The sequence below is a fragment of the Oncorhynchus gorbuscha genome, linkage group LG23 (genome assembly GCF_021184085.1).
Source record: "Oncorhynchus gorbuscha isolate QuinsamMale2020 ecotype Even-year linkage group LG23, OgorEven_v1.0, whole genome shotgun sequence".
Lineage (NCBI taxonomy): Eukaryota > Metazoa > Chordata > Actinopteri > Salmoniformes > Salmonidae > Oncorhynchus > Oncorhynchus gorbuscha.
In genome coordinates this window covers 39,701,633-39,728,103 of record NC_060195.1, presented here as the reverse complement: position 1 = coordinate 39,728,103, position 26,471 = coordinate 39,701,633, and the positions used below count along the sequence as shown (strand labels likewise).

Here is a 26,471-nt window from a genome sequence, read left to right as displayed (position 1 = left end):
ATTTTCCTGTCTTGCTAAGCATTCAAAATATAACAAGTACTTTTGGGGAAAATGTATGGTGTAAAAGTACAATATTTTCTCTAGGAATGTAGTAAAGTAAAAGTAGATGCCTATCGAGTGAACCCTGAAATGAGAGAGAAACTCCACAGTGAGGTACAGTATATTCTTGAGCAAGGCATTGCACAATATGGTAACAGTCCGTGGAGTTCGCCCTGTATATTAGTACCTATGGCGGATTGGTCCTGTGGTTTTGTTCTGATTTTCGGAAACTCCACGCCGTTACAAAGTTGGACTCGTACCCTTTGCTCAGGGTCGACGTGTGGACTGTGTTGGCGCTGCTAAGTACGTTAGCAAGTTGGATCTGCTAAAGAAATATTGGCAGGCCCCAGAACCTTCAGGATATTGAGCACCTTCAGGATATTGAGTCTATTCAGGCGTTTCACAGCTGCCAATCTGACAGTTATCCTGACAAAGAGCAAAATTGCCTGAGCAACAGTTAAATATCTCGGGAAGGTGGTGGGCAAGGGAAAGACCGACCGGTCCTGGTAAAAGTGGAGGCCATCAATAACTTCCCAGTGCCAGCTTCTTGCCAGGAACTGTGCTGATTCTTGGGAATGGCTGGCTACGACCAGGCTTTTTGCAAGAACTTTGCCAAGGTTGTTGCGCCACTTACAAATCTGACCAGTCCGATAGTCGTTTTCTGCTGGAGCCCTGACTGTCAGGAGGCTTTTGAGAAGAAAAATACCCTTTTGGTCTCTAGCTCCGGGTGCTATCTGCTTGCTCCGGATTTCCAGCGTCTGTCTTGTCTGTACACCGATGCCAGCGCTGTAGGTGCAGGGGCTGTGCTCCGAGAGAAAGACGATAACAATGTTGAGCAGCCTGTGGGGTACTTTTCAAAGAAATTGGCCTCATATCAAAAACACTACTAATGAGAAGGAGATGCTCGCTTTGGTACAGGCTCTTCAGCACTTTGAGGTTTATGTATCGGTCTCTGAACCTCTGGTGTATACCAATTATAACCCTCTCCTTTTCCAGCAAAAATGATTTATGTTTGTGTAGAATAACATTAATCGACCAATCAGTACAAAAACACAGAAATTGAAACAAACAATTCTGAAAATCAACCTGCAATAGAGCATGCCTGGAAATATGATGATGGGCATGGTTTTGAGTGTTTTACTCTCACTCTTAACTCTGCTTATTAAGACCAAGACTGGAGTTCTTTAACACCGCTGAGTCAGCGAGTGTTAATGTAACTCCTGAATCACTAGAAATGTTACACTGAAAAAAACTAGGTAAACTAGGACTGGCCAATTTGCTGTGTACAATACACTGTTGGTTCACTCAGACTCCCTTCTACTCTCTGCTCAATAAAATCACAAATATTAATTTGAAAGACAGTTGATATCTTTGCCATGATTTTTATGTCAGTACGCTATGTAAAATGCATTTGGAATGTATTCAGACCCCTTGACTTTCCCCACATTTTGTTACGTTACAGCGTTATCCTAAAATTGATTCAATCGTTTTCCCCCTCATTAATCTACACACAATAATAAATTGATAAAGTAAAAACAGGTTTTTAGACATTTTTTCAAAGTTATAAACATGTATTTTTTGAATTATCACATTTACATACATATTCAGACACTTTACTCAGTACTTTGTTGAAGCACCTTTAGCAGCGATTACAGCCTCGAGTCTTCTTGGGTATGACGCTACAAGCTTGGCACACCTGTTTTTGGGGAGTTTCTCCCATTCTTCTCTGCAGATATTCTCAACTTCTGTGAGGTTGTATGGGGAGCGTCGCTTCACAGGTATTTTCAGGTCTATCCAGAAATGTTCGAGGCCGGGCTCTTGCTGGGCCATTCAAGGACATTCAGAGACTTGTCTCAAAGATACTCCTGCATCGTCTTGGCTGTGTGCTTAGGGTCATTGTCCTGTCAGAAGGTGAATCTTCACCCCAGTTTAAGGTCCTGAGCACTCTGGAGCAGGTGTTCATTAAGAATCTCTCTGTACTTTGCTCCGTTCATCTTTCCCTCGATCCTAACTAGTCTCCCAGTCCCTGTCACTGAAAAACACCCCCACAGCATGATGCTGCCACCCCCATGATTCATCGTAGGGATGGTGCCAGGTTTCCTCCAGACGTGACACGTGACACTTGGCATTCAGGCCAAACAGTTCAATCTTGGTTTCATCAGACTAGAGAATCTAGTTTCTCATGGTCTGAGAGTCCTTTTGGTAAACTCCAAGCGGGCTGTCATGTGCTTTTTACTGAGGAGTGGCTTCAGTCTGGCCACTTCACCATAAAGGTCTGATTGGTGGAGTGATGCAGAGATGGCTTTCTTCTGGAAGGTTCTTCCATCTCCACAGAGGAATTATGGAACGCTGTCAGAGTGACCATCAGGTTCTTGGTCACCTCCCTGACCATGGCACTTCTCCCCCGATTGCTTAGTTTGGCTGGGCGGCAAGCTCAATGCTGCAGACTTTTTTTTGGTACCCTTCTCCAGATCTGTGCCTCGACACAATCCTGTCTCCGAGCTCTACGGACAATTCTTTCAACGTCATGGCTCGGTTTTTACTCTGACATGCACTGTCAACTCTGCAACCTTATATGGACCAATCATGTCCAATCAATTGAATTTACCACAGGTGGATTACAATCAAGTTGTAGGAACATCTCAAGGATGATCAATAAGTAAAGGGTCTTAATACTTAAAACAAAAGTTTTAGAACACCTCATTCAAGGGTTTTTCTTCATTTTTTTACTATTTCCTACATTGTAGAATAATAGTGAAGATATCAAAACTATGAAATAACACACATGGAATCATGTAGTAACCAAAAAAGTGTTAAAGCTGCTTTGATGACTACTTTGTACACTTTTGGCATTCTCTCAACCAGCTTCCCCTGGAATGCTTTTCCAACAGTCTTGAAGGAGTTCACTCTGCGTTCGGACTCATCCCAAACCATCTCAATTTGGTTGAGGTCGGGGGATTGTGGAGGCCAGGTCATCTGATGCAGCACTCAATCACTCTCCTTGGTAAAATAACCCTTACACAGCCTGGAGGTGTGTTGGGTCATTGTCCTGTTGAAAAACAAGTGTTTGTCTCACTAAACCCAAACCAGATAGGATGGCGTATCGCTGCAGAATGCTGTGGTAGCCATGCTGGTTAAGTGTGCCTTGATTTCTAAATAAAGCACCCCCCCCCATATCATAACACCACCTCCCCCATGCTTTACGTTGGGAAATACACATGCAGAGATCATTCGTTCACCAACATTGCATCTCAAAGACATGGCGGTTGGAACCAAAAATATCCAATTTGGACTCCTGACCAAAGGACACATTTCCACCGGTCTATTGTCCATTGCTCGTATTTCTTGGCCCAAGCAAGTCTCGTCTTCTTATTGGTATCCTTCAGTCATGGCTTCTTTGCAGCAATTCCACCATGAAGGCCGGATTCACACAGTCAACTCTGAACAGTTGATGTTGAGATGTCTGTTATTTGAACTCTGAAGCATTTATTTGGGCTACAATTTCTGAGGCTGGTAACTCTAATGAACTTATCCCCTGCAGCAGAGGTAACTCTGGGTTTTCTATTCCTGTGCCGGTCCTCATGAGAGACTGTTTCATCATATCGCTTGATGGTTTTTGCAACTGCACTTGAAGAAAATTTCAAAGTTATTTACATTTGTCTGAAAGTAATGTTGGACTGTCATTTCTCTTTGCTTATTTGAGCTGTTCTTGCCATAATATGGACTTGGTCTTTTACCAAATAGGGCTATTTTCTGTATACCACCCCTACCTTGTCACAACACAACTGATAGGCTCAAATGCGTTAATTTGTGGAATTTATTTCCTTCTTAACTTTTAAGAAGGCACACCTGTTAATTGAAAAGCATTCCAAGTGACTACCTCATGAAGCTGGTTGAGAGAATGCAAAGAGTGTGCAAAGCTGTCATCAAAGCAATGGGTGGCTATTTGAAGAATATGTTTTGTTTAACATGATTTGAATGATTTGTTGGTTACTACATGATTCCATGTGTTATTTAATAGTTTTGATGTCTTCACTATTATTCTACCATGTAGAAAATAGTACAAATAAAGAAAACCCATTGAATGAGTAGGTGTTTTTAAACTTTTGACTGGTAGTGTACGTAAATAAGGTATTTCTGTTTTTAATACATTTGGAAAACAAAAAAAACACTTTGCTTTGTCATTATGGTGTATTATGTGTAGATTGAGGAATTTTTATTTAATCCATTTTAGAATAAGGCTGTAACGTAACAAAATGTGGAAAAAGTGAATGGGGTCTGAATACTTTCCGAATGCACTATATATAAAAAACGTATGTGGACACCCCTTCAAATTAGTGGATTTGGCTATTTTAACCATACCTGTTGCTGACAGGTGTTTAAAATGGAGCACACAGCCATGTAATCTTCATAGACAAACATTGGCAGTAGAATGGCCTAACTGAAGAGCTCAGTTACTTTCAAAGTAGCACTGTCATAGGATGCCACCTTTCCAACAAGTCAGTTTGTCAAATTTCTGCCCTGGTCAACTGTAAGTGCTGTTATTGTGAAGTGGAAATGTCTAGGAGCAACAATGGCTCAGCCACGAAGTGGTAGGCCACACAAGCTCACAGAATGGGACCGCTGAGTGCTGAAGTGCATCCTCGGTTGCAACACTCACTACCGAGTTCCAAACTACCTCTGGAAGCAACGTCAGCACAACAACTGTTCGTCGGGAGCTTTAGGGAATGGGTTTCCATGGCCGAGCAGCTGCTCGCAAGCCTAAGATCACCATGTTGGAGTGGTATAAAGCTCGCCACCATTGGACTCTGGAGCAGTGGAAACACGTCACTGGAGTGATGAATCACACTTCACCATCTGGCAGTCCGACGGACTAATCTGCATTTTGCGAATGCCAGGAGAATGCTACCTGCCCGAATGCATAGTCCCAATTGTAAAGTTTGGTGGAGGAGAAATATTGGTCTGGGTCTGTTTTTCATGGTTCAGGCTAGGCCCTTTAGTTCCATTGAAGAGAAATATTGACACAATGACATTCTAGACGATTCTGTGCTTCCAACTTTGTAACAACAGTTTGGGGAAGGCTCTTTCCTGTTTCAGCATGACAATGCCCCCGTGCACAAAGCGAGGTCCATACAGAAATGGTTTGTCGGGATCGGTGTGGAAGAACTTGACTTGCCTGCACAGAGCCCTGACATCAACCTCATCAAACACATTTTGGATGAATTGGAACGCCAACTGTGAGCCAGGCCTAATCTCACAATATCAGTGCCCAACATCACTAATCCTCTTGTGGCTGAATGGAAGCAAGTCTCAGCAGCAATGTTTCAACATTGAGTGGAAATCCTTCCCAGAAGAGTATAGGCTGTTATAGCAGAATAGGCGGGACCAACTCCATATTAATGCCCATTATTTAATGAGATGTTCGAGCAGGTACCACATACTTTTGGTCATGTAGTGTACATGCACAAATATTCCAATAATATAGGTACAGTTTCAAACATTCTCACACCTACCGTTTTAAATTGATCAGATTAGCTAAACTGCTGATGTTAAAATGTAAACACTAAAACTCAGGCACTATTTAAAAGGGGGGTGGGCAACATCTTTCCTTCCAAATAATATTTATTTACATTTTAGTCTTCCCAAAATGTTTTTTAGGATGAAAAAAGGCCCTAGGTAAAACTCTGTCTTACAAAGAACCCTCGTTCTCCAAAAAGTGTTCTTCAGATAAAAATGCTTTTGGTAGAAAAACTTTTGGAACCCTTTTTTTCCAAGTGTGTGTTAGCAGTGAACGGAGGTACTTCTGGACTACTGGAGAAGTGTGAGCAGTGATGACTGACTTACGTGGTTTTGTGGTTCAGAGGGCTCCTCTACAGTGTATTTAAACCCCAGGAAGTGTTTCCTGTCACTTCCTAATGAGTAACCAGGCTAGCCGCTGGGCACTCACTGGTAGACACATTACAGGCACTGCACCGTCACTGATGTGGTCAATCACTCAGAAGCTGCTCGCAGGGTGAAGGAAAGCTCCAGTTTAGTTGTAGCCTGCTGGAAGTAGGTCGCTATGTGTTTGGAATTGTATTATTTGTCCTTAGCCACACTCACCAGTCTTATGTACAGGGTCACAAGCTGCTGTATAAGCATTGTTCTTTTCACCTCAAATCTCTTCCCCCTAATAATAGATCTAATCCTGAGCAACGTTTCCATGATATCACTGTCATATGTCACTCTTTGGATAGACTATATTCATACAATATATTTAGAAAATATTAGGTCATGGGGATTGATGAGTTAAATATAAATTAATACAGTTACTGTTTCCCTAACCTCTGAATTGAACTTCCTATTGGGTTCTCCCATGCCTGTTGTAAGTGCCAGGAAATGCTTCCTTGTAGGGTTGGTTAAGGCCATAACAGTTCTCCTTTATAGGTAGCCATGGTTGAATGGAAAACAGGCCCCCTCTTGTTGGATAGGACATGGGCAGCGAACTCAGCTGGCAACATAGATTTGAGACATGTGATTGATGTCATCAGGTCTTCCACATTGTGGAAACAGTGTGAGTTTTCCCATTCATACTCGTGTAATGACAAAAACTATACAGGAAATATATTATTGAACACTGAATACGGATTTGTCCACTTGAAATGAAGTTACTTAAAATAAATTCACCTCTTTGGCTTGGCAAGATTTCTGTTGAACTACTGAAGAATATCTTCATTAGTGTGTGACATTAAACAGCAGTTGACTGTTCTGGAGTCTCCACTGAAACAATGGGGGTATTGAGGTCTGAGGTGTTTTACAGAGTAAATCAACGTCATTAAAATGTCAACATTACAAGCTTTTCCTCTTTCTCCACAGAGCATGTAAAAAGGAACTATATGAAATGCTGTCAACATTAAATGGCTTATTTTCATTAAATGTCATAAGGACCGAGACAGAGCTTTGATTAAACATTTTGTTAACATTACAACTATTAGTATTTCCACGTCCCCCCCCCCCCTGGTAGCTAGGACCTAGGCTAAGTTATGTACATGATTTGAAATGAGTTATTGTTTAATACTATGAATAAACATCATAGCCCAAAGCTTGGCACTGGTGGACATTCCCCATTGAACGTGGCTTTTAATCCAGGAGTAGATTTATTCATCTGGGTCTCTGAAACTGGCCCACTGTGTTTCATTGCATAAGACAAACACAAACAGTGTTTCATTGACATTCATCATTGGTTCAGTATACAATATGAAACTAGATCAAGCGTATTAAATTAACCTCTAGATATTAAATTAATGTTTTTCCTTCGTTCTCTCCCTCTTCAGAGACGGACAACAGATGAATGCTACTTCATGGAGAGGTTGGAGAGTAACAACTACAACACCTACCGCTCTCGGAAGTACCCTGACATGTATGTGGCGCTGAAAAGGACTGGCCAGCACAAGTCAGGATCCAAAACTGGACCGGGCCAAAAAGCCATTCTCTTTCTCCCCATGTCAGCCAGACGCTGAGCTGAGCTCACCTTGTTTTACTAATCTTAAAACTCAGCCTGGCTGCAGTGCAAACAAACAAACGAGATATGAAAAAGACAGAGCTCACTCATCCTCAGTGACATCATCCCTGTAGTTGGGTTCTTCAATGGCAGGCATTTCAATCAATGGTGAATGTGCATAAAGTTGGCGGCCCCTATGAATTTAAAAAATGTTTTTGCTGTCCCTCCGTGTACTTACAAACGCCTAATATGCTATGTTCGCCGTATTGTACTCTCCATTACTATTTATTTTTTTATATCAGCATTAGTACAGTATACACAATACCAATTCTAGCTCCAAGAAGGCTGCAATTTAAAAAAAACTAAAAAGTAGATTGTGCTGATTTATTGGTGCATTGAACCATGTCACGCACCGTAGTTTAAAAACTCTGGATAGTGCTCAATGTCATCTGAATTCCTCCATCTTTATGCACCTTCGCCATTCAGCTATATAAATGTGAGTTTAACTAAGGCTGCTTCAAATATTGTATCGTACTTTGATAATCTGCTTATTTTTCTTCATTTAACAATTTTGAAATGCATCCTTCTAGACAAAAGTGAAATCCCACTTAGTAGTTCTGGGCTTTAAAAAGTAAAGTTTTACTGCACTGCAGTTAAGGTTAGCTTTTATGCCCAGAACTTTACTTGATAAAACCTTCAAATAGAACATTGGGTTGGCAAAGCTAAATCAAGCACACCATTTCACTAAACTCATTGCAAGACAAACAGTAGACCAAGTACATATTTTACCTCTCTATAAATTAGTTGTTTGATTTTAGAACTTAGTGGCCCTGAGGTTCTTCCCAAACAGAGTTGCCAATTTCTTCAAATTGTGTATTTTTATTCGATTTTTTTTACAGACGAGGAACATCTTGTGATTTGTGCAAAATGTCCTTTACAGTGATCATCGGTACCATTTGCTACACCCTCCTTCCCTAGTAACAGATTATAAAAACATATTCCAGTCTGCCATAAATATACACTTCCAAGTATTATGGTAAAACACCATCCACACGCTAATATGACAAGCACTGACGTGCTAGTGCAATTAGCATCGTTGTGCTAGGCAAGGCCGGAACCCTGTCCTCAGGCCTTGTGTTTTAGCACCTGCGGCAGCTCCTTGTGGTACAGTTGGTAGAACCTCCCTGAGTAGACAGCTGGCAGCTCCTCCATAGCCAGATCAATCTTGTCAAAGCCCTGGTTTAGGCCGTGAAGCAGGAGGCTGGCTAGACGGCTAGTGATGGGTGTTGTGGCGCGTGTCTTGGCTAGCTCGGTTAGCTCCAGCCACTCGCAGCGCAGGCACTCCTGGGTGCAGAAGTTGATGTCATGAGTGAGAGGGCTGAGGCGGCAGATGATGTACATGTCGGACATGCCAAAAGCACCCGGGTGGTTGTGCTGCTGCCGGATGCTCAGAAGGGACTTGAACTCAGAGCGGACTCCAGTCTCCTCAAAGACCTCTCGGACCGCAGTGGTGCCTTGAAGAGAATGAAGGAAAGGGGGGAAAAAGATGAGGATACATGGATTTAATGTTTGTACTGTTCTTTAAAAAAAATATCTTTGTCAAGAAAACTCCAGTACTGTATATCTATCTGACTGTATGATAATGCTCACAGAATAACTGACATTTCTGTATCAACATTTTTGTATGATACGCATGCGAGTACAAAAATGGAACGTTAAGTCACGAAAATGAAATTATTAAAAAAAGGGAAATCAATTTGTATGTATTTTAGTCACACACGCTGCTTCAGAGGGTGGGTCTATGTTTCAAAGCTGCTTCAAAAAGTTAAACAAGTTGAACTTGTAAAGGTTTTATTTGAAGTCGTTGTTTTAAGTCAAATTGTTTAGATACTGTATATACTTGAGTGTAGCTCACGAAGGTCTGAGATGGCAGTTTCTCTGTGTATGGTATACCTTAATGTATTGTGTAGTCAGTTACAATACAGGATTATGAAGTTGTGGTTGCGTCACTCACCAACGTTTTCTCCTGGATCCGAGAGCCCTCCAGGGAACTTCCATGCATTTACTGTCTAAAATAAAATCACAACAATACATTGTGTATTAGGACTCAAATTTGGGCTGCATTCAAGTATTTTATTTTTGAAAGTGTACTTCAGCATTAATAAGTATTTTACAACTGTATGTGCATAGGGCCAAATCCAAACTTAAATCCACACTTTGGTAAAATGTATGCATTGATGATATAAGTTAGGCACTCGGATCTTCCCTATGAGTTTAATATTCATTTTTGATGTGATTGTATGTTATTCTTGAGAAAAAAAATCAAAGCAATTAAGTTTGGTGTTTTCACCACTCTTTAAATATATTTAAAGACAGATCGCTGCTGGTTAAATTATGTAGTTGTTGAATACGTTTATTGTAGTTTAATTTTTAATTCAAAATATACTTTTGCTATTGAAAAACAATTGTTTTATTTTTGGAGCTACTTGTTTTACAACAATGTAGGAAAATGTAAGAATAAACTTATCATTTAACAATATACACCATGTTTTGTGTGGTTTACCTAAATGTGCTCTGGCAATGTGGCTGTGATTCTATATATGGGTAATCTGATACAGTCTAGGCATTGAATTAATCTGGAGAGTGTGGTCACGAGCAGATAAGTTAAAAAAAGAACAACAAATGGAACGAATAGCAAATAAGAACCATGACTAACTTACACTCGTAATTCTTAAATCGCAAACAGTCAATGACTCCTATTGTTCTAAAAACATACATCAACCCATTACACATTACTTCATCAGATTTCAACACGACAAAATTGTATCTTGTTTCAGTCACAAATCACCTAGCTACAAAGCAATTACCCAGCATCCCTTTCATTTGCTGTCTTGGCACAGGCGTCGGTGATAATGAACCAGAGGGGTTCACTTTCAGGAAACACAACCCCAGAGCGGCTCTGGATGGGCATAGCCTGCCAAACTTTGCTGATGGCCAAAGGCCAGACAGAGTGCAAGAGGCCCTCTTCCAGTAAATGACGAGGAGACAGGAGATAAAAAACACTCCTCTCACTTCCCAAACACTGATTGCTCACTGCTGTTTCCTAAAAAGAAACTAACTAACACGCAAGACAATGTGCCATAAGCACCACTCTTTATCTATTGTAGTGATTGGGAACACAGATAAATATTCAACCAACGAGTTGCCATTGAGTGATGTTTTGATACTTCCACACTGCAAATTGCTTTAGAAATACAGGGGAATTCTTTGCGACCACACTTTATTGTAATGTAGGAAATGTTGTGTGGCGTACTCGGCATGGGTTAAGAATGTTTGCTTGAGGTTGCATAATGTTGTGAGGAGCTATGCTATGTGAGATGGTGCCGCAGCAGAAGTCAAGGTAAAGTCTGAGAGGAAAGTAATTCTCCCCGTGGAGAGGGACAGACAGAAGGGCAGCAGACGCCAGGAAAACTGCCTAAATAAAGACATAACGAGAGCCATTCATAGCAGTGGGAAGGAAGGAAACAACTACTGCCATTCACCCCTGTGTCGATTGGGGATTATGAGAGTTAGATGAAGCACATTGAGGTCCAGAAGTTGGACTGTGACAAAGTTTTATTTTTCCATAATATATCTTACAATGGTTTAGCTTTGCTTCCCTAGATAGACACTTTTTACATCACTAGAATGCAAGTCGATTCTTCTTCTGCAATGGTGAACTAAAACTTTTTTTGTTGCCTTATATGGACATTTTAAAAGCAACTGAAGGTAATAAATAATTTCTGGTAGAAAACGGATTATGAAACATTTCATCTAGAGTCCAAATTTACAACAAAGTGTAAATAGGATATTTTTGGTCATAAAGTCAGTCTTGTCAGTCTTTGCGAGATAATTCGGAAAAAATGGGATACCGTAACAGTTTTCCTTGGGTTGGGTTTATTTAATCCTGCCCAAAGTAATAATCAATTTGGAGCGCAGCTGCACACGACCCAATAATAATGCCCACGGTCAATTTGGTTTGACATTCAATATCCCTATGGGGGCTAGTTAGGGACCATCAAGTAAATTCCACAATGTACATGGGAAAATATTTTTAAATGTCAATAGCTCTAAATTTCAATGACATAAAATCATCAAACGCACTAAAAATTGTAGAAATTCACATACAAATACTGAAAGCACTTAATGAGACAACTAAAAGGTGTGCAACATGAAAATATTGTCCCATTTACAAAGTGTAATTTATTGATGGTCCCTTACTAGCCCAGGAGATAGGCTATCCAAAGTCAAACCAACAAAAGACCTGGTTAGACTGTTTCAAGTTATCTAGAAGGGTGAGTGACTGTGTACTGTTTTGGCCGAGAGAATGTACAAACGCTTGCCACATGTGAACATACACACAAGAGACACCCACATTAAACCACACACCCAAGACAACTCGTTTGGCTTCAGCCACGGCCTCTGCATTTCGTCAGAGAAAGCTAAGTAAAAACGAGGCCAATCGGGAAGTTCAGTCGCCCTTTGATAAAATACAGAGAAGCAGTACAATACCTTGTTTTTGTCTTGAACGACGAGAACCTTTCCATTTGACTCATCAACGACTGCACCTTTATAGACAAAATCAAATAAGTTACTAGCCAAGAAAATACAGACATAACAGCATGATAATGCAAGTGTTATTAAGCTAATTATTTAATCATTGCTGGTGTGTAAGCCAAAGAACTTTGAAGACAGCTTCCAGAAAACTGACTAGAAACCAGTTGGCATCGAGTTGAGCGGTAATTATTGGGTTTGAGAGAACATGAAAGGTTTCATTAAACTGACCCATGTGGAGTGAGCGGTGAGTGGCCTGGGGCCGGGCTTTAGCCATACTGCCAGAGAGGCCGCCACCACAACTCAAAAAACAAATCGGAGACTTGAGAGAAATGTTGACTGTATTCTATGAGGCTACATTTTTAGCAATTTAGACAACAAAAAACCTGCAATGATCATGAAATGATTGCGCTTGCTGTGAATGTGTTATGCTGTACCAACTCTCGCTCTAATTTGGCAAGGAAGACAATCCATTCCCCTATAGTGAGGTAGCACACCGATAATTCTGGACCATCATAAACCACCGTGGCTTGCGATTACAGACTAAAAGGTCTCTTTTGTAAAAATAGATTTTCCTGATTAAATAAAAAGGTGAGATACAGTTTGTGTGACAAAGTTTTCCAAACATCTACTCTGAATTAAGATTCAAAGATGTCTGCAGAAAGAATGGGGTATCAGCTATGACATGACACCTTGAGTTAAAAAAAAAATATATATATATATTTTGGTTAATGAATTACAGTAAGTGAAGTGAATTAAAACCCAGTAACAGAATGCAAGAGAATGACATCATGGGTCTCTGATCTGTAGTATACAGAAATGCATCATTATAAATGTCATTCTCTTCATGGTGATGTTGTTATGCAGGTGAATGAGGACCCAAAAGCGACTTGGCGAAAACAGAGTCTTTAATCCAGTAAAGTAAAAATACAATCAAATAAAACAATTTCCACTCGTAATGACGAGAACCGACTGGAGACTTGATCTTGAACTGCAGGTTGCCTCGGGAAGGCACTTGAACCTAGCAGACTCAGACACCTGCTCACCACGCAGCATCTGAGGGAAACACGACACGACAGGGCGATACACAAACACAGCACGGTGAACAATAGATAAGGATCCGACAGGACAGGAACGGAAAACAAGGGAAGAAATAGGGACTCTAATCAGGGGAAAAGATAAGGAACAGGTGTGGGAAGACTAAATGATGATTAGGGGAATAGGAACAGCTGGGAGCAGGAACGGAACGATAGAGAGAGGAGAGAGAGGGAGGGGGAGAGAGAGGGATAGAAAAAGGGAACGAACCTAATAAGACCAGCAGGGGGAAACGAACAGAAGGGAAAGCAAAATGACAAGATGATATAAGACAAAACATGACAGATGTATCCTAAATAAACTGTCAACTGCGTTCCTTTTCAGCAAACTTAACATGTGTAAATATTTGTATGAACGTAACAAGATTCAACACCTGAGACATAAAATCAATCAGTTCCACAGACATGTGACTAACAGAAATGGAATAATGTATCCCTGAACAAAGAGGGGATCAAAATCAAAAGTTACAGTCAGTATCTGGTGTGGCTACCAGCTGCATTAAGTACAGCAGTGCATTTCCTCCTCACGGACTGCACCAGATTTGCCAGTTCTTGTTGTGAGATGTTACCCCACTCTTCCACCAAGGCACCTGCAAGTTCCCAGACATTTCTGGGGGGAATGGCCCTAACCTCACCCTCCGATCCAACAGGTCCCAGATGTGCTCAATGGGATTGAGATCCGGGCTCTTCGCTGGCCATGGCAGAACACTGACATTCCTGTCTTGCATGAAATCTCACACAGAACGAGCAGTATGGCTGGTGGCATTATCATGCTGGAGGGTCATGTCAGGATGAGCCTGCAGGAAGGCTACCACATGAGGGAGGAGGATGTCTTCCCTGTAACACACAGCCTTGAGATTGCCTGCAACGATAACAAGCTCAGCCCGATGATGCTGTGACACAACGCCCCAGACCATGACGGATCCTCCACCTCCAAATAGATCTCGCTCCAGAGTACAGGCCTCGGTGTAACGCTCATTACTTCGACGATAAACGCAAATCCGACCATCGTCCCTGGTGAGACAAAACTGTGAATCGTCAGTGAGGAGCACTTTTTGCCAGTCCTGTCAGGTCCAGCGATGGTAGGTTTGTGCCCATAGGCGAAGTGGTTGCCGGTGATAACAGGCCTACAAGGCCTCAGTCCAGCCTCTCTCAGCCTATTGCGGACAGTCTGAGCACTGATGGGGGGGATTGTGCGTTCCTGGTGTAACTTGGGCAGTTGTTGTTGCCATCCTGTACCTGTCCCGCAGGTGTCATGTTCGGATGTACTGATCCTGTGCAGGTGTTGTTATATGTGGTCTGCCACTGCGAGGATGATCAGCTGTCCGTCCAGTCTCCCTGTAGCGCTGTCTTAGGCGTCTCACAGTACGGACATTGGTGTTTTTCAGTTAGTAGAAAGGCCTCTTCAGTGTCCTAAGTTTTCATAACTGTGACCTTAATTGCCTAAGCTGTTAGTGTCTTAACAACAGAGAGTAGCAGCAGTGTAAAAGAGGGGGGGGTTATGCCAATATAGATGTCCTCGATGGCAGGTAGTTTGGCCCCAGTGATGTACTGGGCCATTCTCACTATCCTCTGTAGTGCCTTGTGGTCGGAGGCCGAGCAGTTGCCATACCAGGCAGTGATGCAACCAGTCAGGATGCTCTCGATGGTGCAGCTGTAGTAGTTCACAGTAGAGTTCAATACAGTACACTACAGTAAGTTATACTGTACTGATCCTATATTTTACTTTTCTGTATTGTACTGTGCTGTCCAAAGTTATGAAATAGACGTCCAAGATTGGTTCAGATTACGACTGACCAAATTGCAATGGTCTGTGAGGGGACTGGTTACAGTAAATGGAAAGAGGGGACTCATGGGTAGGTGTCAGTAAGAGCCAGGAGAGGTGACATAAACTGGAGAGAGCGGGGTAGGGGTTTCCAGACTGTTTTCACACTCTTGCTTTGACCACCAGACGACAGAAAGAAAACCGTTATGAGCTGAACATAACAGTATGCCAGTGGAAGGGAGGACAGTAACAACAGGGGACCAAACTGTGGTTTGTGACTACTATGATTTCCCATTGTAGCCAATTCAGTTGCAGTCATATTGTCACAGATGTTTTGGTAACTCTGTTGCCAATTATTTTATAAAGACTTCCTCATATGCACTCTCCTGATCTATTGGTTTTAAACTTTAATTAATTGTCTAGCAGCCAAAGGCACTATCTTGTTCATATTAGCAACCCATGATAGTTGCATAGATCTCCCCTTTTCTACATTCCTAACCGATATTTCCATCTCTGTCCATGAATTTGCTCGCATGTGCAGTGTGCATTTTAGAACGGTGTTTCCTGCTAATTGCATTTTTGAACACTTGTGCATAGGCCTGCGCCGTATCCCTGGAGACTTTCATTCCTGTCCTGCAGCTCAGTTTAGAAGGACAACTGTGTATTTGATGTGTCTGGGTGGTTTAATACATTATCCACAGCATAATTATTAACTTGAACATGCTTGAAGAGATGTGCAATGTCTGTTTGTTCAATGTCTATTTTCAATTTGTAATTGGTTACCCACCTACCATGTTACCCTTCTTTATGAGGCTTTCGAAAAGCTCCCTGGTCTTTGAATCTGTGCTTGAAATTCAATACTTGACCGAAATACCTTACAGATGGAAAGGGGACAGAAGAAGGGTGTCATTCCAAAATCATGCCAACCCCTATTATTTCACACAGAGTGAGTCCATGTAACTTATGTGATTTGTTAAGCTACATTCTATTCCTGAACTAATTTAGGCTTGTCTAAACAAAAGGTCTGAATACTTATGCAAGGACTATATTTTAGTTATATATATTTTAAAGATAAATAAAAAAATGAATATCTTAAAAATGTATCCCACTTTGACATTGAGTATTTTGTTTAGATTGCTGACCAAAATTACAATTAAATCCATTTTAATCCCACTTTGCAACACAACGTTTTAAGAAATCTAAGGGGTCTGAATGCTATTGCAAGGCACTGTATGTGTGTTTTTGGTAAGAGAATGACAATAGGCAATAATTCTTAAATGTACAGAAGGCAAATAATTTCTGCCAAAAACAAAATATAAAATGTTGAAATTAGTTGGCAGGGCTCTTTACTTTGCTGTATTTCTAACACCTTTTAAGACTGTTGCTGCTAGACGTTGTCTAAGACCCCCTTTCCATTTCTTTGACCAGCAATCAAAGCCTTTGCTTGTATGTGTGCCTCACTTTCTCAAAAATATTAGCTTTCAATTTTATGTGTTCCTACGAACTTCACAATGCTTATGGGGCCTTTTACAAGGAATTAACAAGTACAGTCTATAGTGAAACAGAAAGGATGACTCAGCAATAGTTGTGGAATGTTTGCCATCCCATTCGGCCTACTGGGAGCAGGCATTTTTTAACAAATAAATCACTTTTTTCCCCAACAGGTTGTGACTAAGACGGCCAACTATTTGCTTCTGTTGACAGCTCGGGGGGGGAAGGAAATGGGCCCTTATTTTTCCGTCTGGCGTCTCACCAGGACACCATCCAGTCCTTGAATGAATTTCCCAGATGTGTGGCGAGGGATGGGTTGTCTAATCCTCAACTTGGCCTTCTGTGTGGAAATTGATGTCATCCCCAGCCAACCATATCACAGGAGATGGCCAGGGTACCAGACTGAAAAGCCATCATTAGGATAGCCTGTGGAGAGGAAAAGTTTCCTGGGTCCGTTCGTTAACTCGGGAATGAGGCAGCAGACCAAGTAAATCAACAGAGGGGAATTGTGGGTCATGTAAAATTATTGGCTGCTGCAGTTGACAGCTTGGATATTGATATACTCTATGGGTGAGACTGTTCTTCCGAAAGGGTAGGGTGGTGTGGAGTCACTGTGCGTGTGCTACGCCTACAATGAACAAGTGGTCTGACATACAGTTCCGACCAATTATATGGGCACCCTTGTACCTTTATTGAATAATTCCCCCCATTCCTTCTCAGAAAAAAAAGAAGAAAAAAGCTTTTGGTCACTGCTGTGTTATTGGATTTTCAACACCGAAGAACCAATTTTATTTTGGTAAACTTAAGTTCACAATTTTAATTGAGAAAATAAAGACAAATGGCATGGACAAAATTATAGATACCCCCAGAGCAAGCACTTGGTTACACAGCTTTTGGCCAAGATAGCTGCAGACAAATGCTTCTTGGAGCCATCAATGAGCTTGCTGCAACTTTCTACTGGAAGTTTGTCCCACTTTTCATCAGCAAACTGCTTTAATTCTTCAATGTTTGTCGGGTGCCCTCCAACTGCCATTCTCAGCTCTCTCCATAGGTTATGGATGTGATTCAGATGTTGACTCTTGACTGGTCACTCCAGAACAGTCCATTATTTATTGTTGAATCTTTCCTGGGTGGTTTTTGACATGGGTTTGAGGTAGTTGTCCTGCTGGATGACCCACAGCCTTCAAAGGAAACCGTTTTTGGACACTGGGTTGAACATTGGACTCCAAAACACCAGATAATCTGCTGATATCATGATGCCTTGCACATATACACAGGCAGTTAGGAAAACTAAGGCTAGCTTTTTCAAACAGAAATTTGCATCCTGTAGCACAAACTCAAAACAGTTCTGTTACACTGTAAAGTCCATGGAGAACAAGAGCACCTCCTCCCTATAATTGAGAATTTCAATAAGCATTTTTTTTAACGGCTGGCCATGCTTTCCACCTGGCTACCCCTGCCCCGGTCAACAGCCCTGCACCTCCCACAGCAACTCGCCCAAGCCTCCCCATTTCTCCTTCACACAAATCCAGATAGCTGATGTTCTGAAAGAACTGCAAAACCTGGACCCCAACAAATCAGCCGGGCTATACAATCTGGACCCTCTCTAAAATGATCTGCCAAAATTGTTGCAACCCCTATTACTAGCCTGTTCAACCTCTCTTTAGTATCGTCTGAGATTCCCAAAGATTGGAAAGCTGCTGCAGTCATCCCCCTCTTCAAAGGGGGAGACACTCTAGACCCAAACTGCTACAGACCTATATCTATTCTACCCTGCCGTTCTAAGGTCTTCGAAAGCCAAGTTAACAAACAGATTACCGACCGTTTCGAATCCGACTGTACCTTCTCCGCTATGCAATCTGGTTTCAGAGCTGGTCATGGGCGCACCTCAGCCACGCTCAAGGTCCTAAATGATATCATAACCGCCATCGATAAGAGACAATACTGTGCAACGGTATTCATCGACCTGGCCAAGGATTTCGACTCTGTCAATCACCACATTTTATCGGCAGACTCAACAGCCTTGGTTTCTCAAATGACTGCCTCGCCTGGTTCACCAACTACTTCTTCAATAGAGTTCAGTATGTCAAATCGGGGGGCTGTTGTCTGGACCTCTGGCAGTCTCTACTGGGGTGCCACAGGGTTCAATTCTCGGGCCAACTCTCTTCTCTGTATACATCAATGATGTCGCACTTGCTGCTGGTGATTCGCTGATTCACCGTTACACAGACAACACCATTCTGCATACTTCTGGCCCTTCTTTGGACACTATGTTAAAGAACCTCCAGAAGAGCTTCATTGCTATACAACTCTCATTCCTTGGCCTCCAACTGCTCTTAAGTGCAAGTAAAACGAAATACATGCTCTTCAACCGGTCGCTGCCCACACCTGCCCGCCCGTCCAGCATCACTACTCTGGATGGTTCTGACTTAGAATATGTGGACAACTACAAATACCTAGGTGTCTGGTTAGACTGTAAACTCTCCTTCCAGACAGATGGGTAATGATGCTTCGTGGGTGACTGTTGTCGATGTGTCCAGAAGGTCCCTGGTTCGCGCCCGGGTATGGGCGAGGGGACGGTTTAAAATTATACTGTTACATTGATGCTGTTGACCCGGATTACTGGTTGCTGCGGAAAAAGGAGGAAGGTCAAAAGGGGGGTGAGTGTAACGGATTTGAAACGGCTAGCTTAGTTAGCGGTGCGCGCTAGATAGTGTTTCAATCGGTTACGTCACTTGCTCTGAGACCTTGAAGTAGTAGTTCCCCTTGCTCTGCAAGGGCCGCGGCTTTTGTGGAGCGATGGGTAACGATGCTTCGAGGGTGACTGTTGTTGATGTGTGCAGAAGGTCCCTGGTTCGCGCCCGGGTGAGGGGACGGTTTAAAATTATACTGTTACATTAGCAATCTCACTAGGATAAAGACCACCTCTATTCCAGTCATTACTGAAAGAGATCATGATACCTCACATCTCAAAATAGGGCTACTTAATGTTAGATCCCTTACTTCAAAGGCAATTATAGTCAATGAACTAATCACTGATCATAATGTTGATGTGATTGGCCTGACTGAAACATGGCTTAAGCCTGATGAATTTACTGTTTTAAATGAGGCCTCACCTCCTGGCTACACTAGTGACCATATCCCCCGTGCATCCCGCAAAAGCGGAGGTGTTGCTGACATTTACGATAGCAAATTTCAATTTACAAAAAAAAAATGACGTTTTCGTCTTTTGATCTATGCAGCCTACTCAATCACTTTTTATAGCTACTGTTTACAGGCCTCCTGGGCCATATACAGTGTTTCTCACTGAGTTCCCTGAATTCCTATCGGACCTTGTAGTCATAGCAGATAATATTCTAATCTTTGGTGACTTTAATATTCACATGGAAAAGTCCAGAACAATCCGAAATTCCTTTTTGATACTGTCGCAAAGCTTACTAAAAAGCAGCATTCCCCAAGAGAGGATGACTTTCACTTTAGCAGTGATAAATTCATGAACTTCTTTGTGGAAAAGATTATGATTATTAGAAAGCAAATTACGGACTCCTCTTTAAACCTGCGTATTCCTCCAAACCTCAGTTGTCCTGAGTCTGCACAACTCTGCCAGGACCTAGGATCAAGAGAGACGCTCAAGTGTTTTAGTACTATATCTCTTGACACAATGATGAAAATAATCATGGCCTCTAAACCTTCAAGCTGCATACTGGACCCTATTCCAACTAAACTACTGAAAGAGCTGCTTCCTGTGCTTGGCCCTCCTATGTTGAACATAATAAATGGCTCTCTATTCACTGGATGTGTACCAAACTCACTAAAAGTGGCAGTAATAAAGCCTCTCTTGAAAAAGCCAAAACTTGACCCCAAAAATATAAAAAACTATCGGCCTATATCGAATCTTCCATTCCTCTCAAAAATTTTAGAGAAGGCTGTTGCGCAGCAACTCACTGCCTTCCTGAAGACAAACAATGTATACGAAATGCTTCAGTCTGGTTTTAGACCCCATCATAGCACTGAGACGGCACTTGTGAAGGTGGTAAATGACATTTTAATGGCATCGGACCGAGGCTCTGCATCTGTCCTCGTGCTCCTAGACCTTAGTGCTGCTTTTGATACCATCGATCACCACATTCTTTTGGAGAGATTGGAAACCCAAATTGGTCTACACTGACATGTTCTGGCCTGGTTTAGATCTTATCTGTCGGAAAGATATCAGTTTGTCTCTGTGAATGGTTTGTCCTCTGACAAATCAACTGTAAATTTCGGTGTTCCTCAAGGTTCCGTTTTAGGACCACTATTGTTTTCACTATACATTTTACCTCTTGGGGATGTTATTTGAAAACATAATGTTAACTTTCACTGCTATGCGGATGACACACAGCTGTACATTTCAATGAAACATGGTGAAGCCCCAAAATTGCCCTCGCTAGAAGCATGTGTTTCAGACATAAGGAAGTGAATGGCTGCAAACTTGGACAAAACAGAGATGCTTGTTCTAGGTCCCAAGAAACAAAGAGATCTTCTGTTGAATCTGACAATTAATCTTAATGGTTGTACAGTGGTCTCAAATAAAACTGTGAAGGACCTCGGCGTTACTCTGGACCCTGATCTCTCTTTTGAAGAACATATCAAGACCATTTCGAGGACAGCTTTTTTCCATCTACGTAATATTGCAAAAATCAGAAACTTTCTGTCCAAAAATGATGCAGAAAAATTAATCCATGCTTTTGTCACTTCTAGGTTAGACTACTGCAATGCTCTACTTTCCGGCTACCCGGATAAAGCACTAAATAAACTTCAGTTAGTGCTAAATACGGCTGCTAGAATCCTGACTAGAACCCAAACATTTGATCATATTATTCCAGTGCTAGCCTCTCTACACTGGCTTCCTGTCAAAGCAAGGGCTGATTTCAAGGTTTTACTGCTAACCTACAAAGCATTACATGGGCTTGCTCCTACCTATCTCTCTGATTTGGTCCTGCCGTACATACCTACACGTACGCTACGGTCACAAGACGCAGGCCTCCTAATTGTCCCTAGAATTTCTAAGCAAACAGCTGGAGGCAGGGCTTTCTCCTATAGAGCTCCATTTTTATGGAACGGTCTGCCTACCCATGTCAGAGACGCAAACTCGGTCTCAACCTTTAAGTCTTTACTGAAGACTCATCTCTTCAGTGGGTCATATGATTGAGTGTAGTCTGGCCCAGGAGTGGGAAGGTGAACGGAAAGGCTCTGGAGCAACGAACCGCCCTTGCTGTCTCTGCCTGGCCGGTTCCCCTCTTTCCACTGGGATTCTCTGCCTCTAACCCTATTACAGGGGCTGAGTCACTGGCTTACTGGGGCTCTCTCATGCCGTCCCTGCAGGGGGTGCGTCACCTGAGTGGGTTGATTCACTGTTGTGGTCATCCTGTCTGGGTTGGCGCCCCCCCCCCTTGGGTTGTGCCGTGGCGGAGATCTTTGTAGGCTATACTCAGCCTTGTTTCAGGATGGTAAGTTGGTGGTTGAAGATATCCCTCTAGTGGTGTGGGGGCTGTGCTTTGGAAAAGTGGGTGGGGTTATATCCTTCCTGTTTGGCCCTGTCCGGGGGTGTCCTCGGATGGGGCCACAGTGTCTCCTGTCCCCTCCTGTCTCAGCCTCCAGTATTTATGCTGCAGTAGTTTGTGTCAGGGGGCTAGGGTCAGTTTGTTATATCTGGAGTACTTCTCCTGTCCTATTCGGTGTCCTGTGTGAATCTAAGTGTGCGTTCTCTAATTCTCTCCTTCTTTCTTTCTCTCTCTCTCGGAGGACCTGAGCCCTAGGACCATGCCCCAGGACTACCTGACATGATGACTCCTTGCTGTCCCCAGTCCACCTGGCCATGCTGCTGCTCCAGTTTCAACTGACCTGAGCCCTAGGACCATGCCCCAGGACTACCTGACATGATGACTCCTTGCTGTCCCCAGTCCACCTGGCCATGCTGCTGCTCCAGTTTCAACTGTTCTGCCTTACTATTATTCGACCATGCTGGTCATTTATGAACATTTGAACATCTTGGCCATGTTCTGTTATAATCTCCACCCGGCACAGCCAGAAGAGGACTGGCCACCCCACATATGCTCTCTCTAATTCTCTCTTTCTTTCTCTCTCTCGGAGGACCTGAGCCCTAGGACCGTGCCCCAGGACTACCTGACATGATGACTCCTTGCTGTCCCTGGTCCACCTGACTGTGCTGCTGCTCCAGTTTCAACTGTTCTGCCTTGTTATTATTCGACCATGCTGGTCATTTATGAACATTTGAACATCTTGGCTATGTTCTGTTATAATCTTCACCCGGCACAGCCAGAAGAGGACTGGCCACCCCACATAGCCTGGTTCCTCTCTAGGTTTCTTCCTAGGTTTTGGCCTATCTAGGGAGTTTTCCCTAGCCACCGTGCTTCTACACCTGCATTGCTTGCTGTTTGTGGTTTTAGGCTGGGTTTCTGTACAGCACTTTGAGATATCAGCTGATGTACGAAGGGCTATATAAATACATTTGATTTGATTTGATTTCCTTCCAGCTCTCTGCTGCCAATTACTGGAACTAACTGCAAATTTAAAAATAAAAATAAATCAATGAAGCTGGAGACTCATATCTCCCTCACTAACTTTAAGCACCAGCTGTCAGAGCAGCTCACATATCACTGCACATAGCCCATCTGTAAATAGCCCATCCAACTACCTCATCCCCATACTGTATTTATTTATCTTGCTCCTTTGCACCCTAGTATCTCTACTTGCACATTCATCTTTTGTACATCTATCACTCCAGTGTTTAATTGCTATATTGTAATTACTCCCTTACCTCCCTTATCTTACCTCATTTGCACACACTGTATATAGACTTTTTCTACTGTATTATTGACTGTATGTTTGTTTATTCCATGTGTAACTCTGTGTTGTTGTATGTGTTGAACTGCTTTGCTTTGTCTTGGCCAGGTCACAGTTGTAAAGGAGAACTTGTTCTCAACTAGACTACCTGGTTAAATAAAAGGTGAAATAAATAAATCAAATGTTCAAGGCCCCTAGTACCAGAGCTCTAAACCACTAGGCTGCCTGCCGCCCCAGAGCAGATGGTGGAGGGCACCCCTCAAATATTGAAGATTTAGAGCAGTTTGGTGCTGAAGAGTGGGCCAAATTGCCAGTAGAAAGGTACATGAATTCATGTAGCCCCATGAAATGAGTCTCAATAATTCAATGCATGCACACACTCCTATTGAATATGCATTCACCTGTATTGTGGATAGGCCTAGGCTACATCTTGATTTACCCAGTTTATCAAGAGATTTACCATTCAAGTAAATTACCATTATTCTGTTACGTAGATTGTTTCTACCAAAGTCAAATTGATTGTATGACTGTATAATTGATTCACTAATGCATACATGGCTGTGTCAGAAACTTTTTGAGGCAAAACAATTCAAATGTAAGGATATTAAACTCAAAAGATTCCCAACGATTGACAAGAGCCGTAGCACTGCATCAAGTGCCATTGTGACTTTGGCTAATACGCCTTTTCTTTCACTGTGGTATCATTTTAGTATAGAGTATCGTGATGGTATCACGTATTGTGTTAGTAAACCTGTATTCGGTATTGAAGTCCAAATTCTGGTATCATGAGAACACTAACACACAATAGGTGGATTTTCTCACAGTTCAATTGCTGTTTAAGTTAGCTAATGAAGGAAACATCAAAGTACTTAAGTAAAAATGCGTGAAAGTACTAAAGTCTATTTTTTTGGGGTTATTTGCACTTTACTATTTATATTTTTGACAACTGACTTCACCACATTCCTAAAGAAAATAATGTACTTTTTACTCCATACATTTTCCCTGACACCCAAAAGTACTCATTATATTTTTAATGCTTAGCAGGACAGGAAAATTGTCAAATTCATACACTTAATCAAGAGAACATCCCTGGTCATCCCTACTGCCTCTGATCTGGCGGACTCACTAAAACACATGCTTCGTTTGTAAATTATATCTGAGTGTTGGAGTGTGCCCCTGGTCGATCCACAAGAAAATGGTGCCGTCTGGTTTGCTTAATATAAGGAATTAGAAATTATTTATGCTTGTACTTTGATCAAGTATATTTGAGCAATTACATGTACTTTTGATCCTTAAGTATATTTAAAACCAAATACTTTTAGACTTTTACTCAAGTAGCATTTTACTGGGTGACTTTCATTTGAGTCATTTTCTATTAAAGGTATCTTTACTTTTACTCAAGTAAGACAATTGGATACACCCCCCCCCCCACTGGGAACCATGTGTGTTGTGTTGGTACAAATACTCCTTAGCAGTCCAAAAACTCTTCAATTTGTGGAAGAAATAAATGGTGGGTTATTCAAAGTCACTGTTGGAAACATGCCATCAGACCAGGTTTTTGCCATCCTCCTTCCACAGACATGTTCTGACATGCTTGCATCCACTTTTTGGGGAGGAATAAAGTCAACAGCATGCCACCTGGTGGTTGACTGGTGGTGATTTAACTACCATCAAAAATGTTCTCTATCACAGACATTGTTTGCAAGTCAAACACAAACTAGATGTGTAGTTCATCCAGTGACAAGTGGAAATAACTGATGGTTTGCCTTACCTGTATTTTTTACACAAGTAAGGCATGAGTGTGTTTTATTTTTTATTTATTTCACCTTTATTTAACCAGGTAGGCAAGTTGAGAACAAGTTCTCATTTACAATTGCGACCTGTGTGCAGAAGGCTTCAAGAAACCTGAAGCAGACCTGACCCAGAGGTCTGAACCTAACACCTGATCCTGAGCAGTATGAATCTGTGATATAGGTCAGGGCAGTAGACCTGGCGTACCTGCCACTCCAATCTGATGAGTAGCAAACCCAGGCAGCCTGCTCTGCCCATCTCCCAGCCACAGAGCCAGAATGGCTTGGTCCTGTTTGGCATGATGGTAGGTGAAGCCATGAGCAGAAGCTGCTGCGGCACAGCGGCTCAAAGAGATGGGCACATGAAGCCAGACAGCCACCCGGCCCTCTGTCCTCCACTGAGCCAAAGAGTCTGAAAAACAAACAAAACATCACAGTCAGAGGGTGTCAATGAGCATGTCTGACTAGATTCATCATTCAATGTCCGTGTAGATTTATCAAAGTCTAATATTAATTAGAATGAATCTGAATCGAATATATATATTCATAATTATTTGTATTCGTTTTTAACAAGTGCCATTGAGTCATTGATTATTTCCCTACTGCTGGTACTGTGCATCATCACTTATTAACCAGGATATCTGTCTGCCCTCTTTGGCCCTCAAACTAGCTGGGCTATAAGGCAATATGCATTGTTTTATGCATTTTCAAGGTTCTTGCATGTCATGCATGTTTGCTTCTTTTCTGTCCAAGTCAAGAAGGTGCCTGCATGCAACACCATACAGTCGTGTCCATCAGTGTATCTATACTAACCTCGCAGTAGACTACTAAATACTCCTTCGCTGATATCCGACGGGAAATCACTGTCACCGAGGTTCACTGTCACTCCGCCGAATCTGTCCACTTTCCCAGTCAAAACATGGACATTTGTCCCATGCTCATTCTGTAGTTGTAACAGGCTTGCGGAGCATGTGAATGCTCGAACAGCCCTCATTGACCCTGTATGTGCGTATGCGAGGCGCGTTTGATTTGAAAGCGCGTTTCTTAAAAGAGGTAATAGTTTGCGAGTAAGCGTTGCCATGTTACCAAAGCCTTTAAATATATTTAGATGAAAACGCGTCCGTGAAATATGAATTTACTCGCCGGTTACATAAAAGTCAACACTCTGAAGTTGCATAAACACCGTAATACACTTGTACTTCGAATTTATTTGGACATATTTGCTACATGCTGTGTTATAGTAAGTTGCTAACAACTAAAAGTATACTATACAAAGCTATATAATAATACAGCTATATATAATTTTCTAAATATATATTTCAATACATCGTCCGTTTTTGCGCAAAATTGTAAACAGAGTGGCAAAGCAGCATTTA

At 42.0% G+C, this 26,471-nt stretch overlaps 2 protein-coding genes across 2 annotated transcripts in view; one reads left to right on the top strand and one right to left on the bottom strand.

Moving 5' to 3' along the window:
• Positions 1–10,058, top strand: part of LOC124010408 (fibroblast growth factor 2-like) — a 17,491-nt gene extending 7,433 nt beyond the window's left edge. The window contains exon 3 of the mRNA XM_046322814.1: positions 7,353–10,058. Within this exon, the coding sequence (XP_046178770.1) occupies positions 7,353–7,538 (186 nt within the window). The 3' untranslated portion in view covers positions 7,539–10,058. The remainder of the gene's footprint in view (positions 1–7,352) is intronic.
• Positions 7,789–26,471, bottom strand: LOC124010407 (nucleoside diphosphate-linked moiety X motif 6-like). The gene is made up of 5 exons (XM_046322813.1): positions 25,909–26,471; positions 25,304–25,507; positions 12,071–12,126; positions 9,534–9,588; positions 7,789–9,033 (listed from the first exon to the last, which is right to left on the bottom strand). The coding sequence occupies exons 1-5, from the start codon at positions 26,174–26,176 to the stop codon at positions 8,645–8,647; spliced, it is 972 nt and encodes a 323-aa protein (XP_046178769.1). The 5' UTR covers positions 26,177–26,471; the 3' UTR covers positions 7,789–8,644.

Coding starts and splice junctions, on each gene's coding strand:
- LOC124010407 (XM_046322813.1), bottom strand. CDS start 26,176: ATGGCAACGCTTACTCGCAAACTATTACCTCTTTTAAGAAACGCGCTT. Junction 25,508..25,908: donor ATTTAGTAGTCTACTGCGAG/GTTAGTATAGAT, acceptor TTTGTTTTTCAG/ACTCTTTGGCTCAGTGGAGG. Junction 9,034..9,533: donor GGATCCAGGAGAAAACGTTG/GTGAGTGACGCA, acceptor ATTCTCTTCAAG/GCACCACTGCGGTCCGAGAG.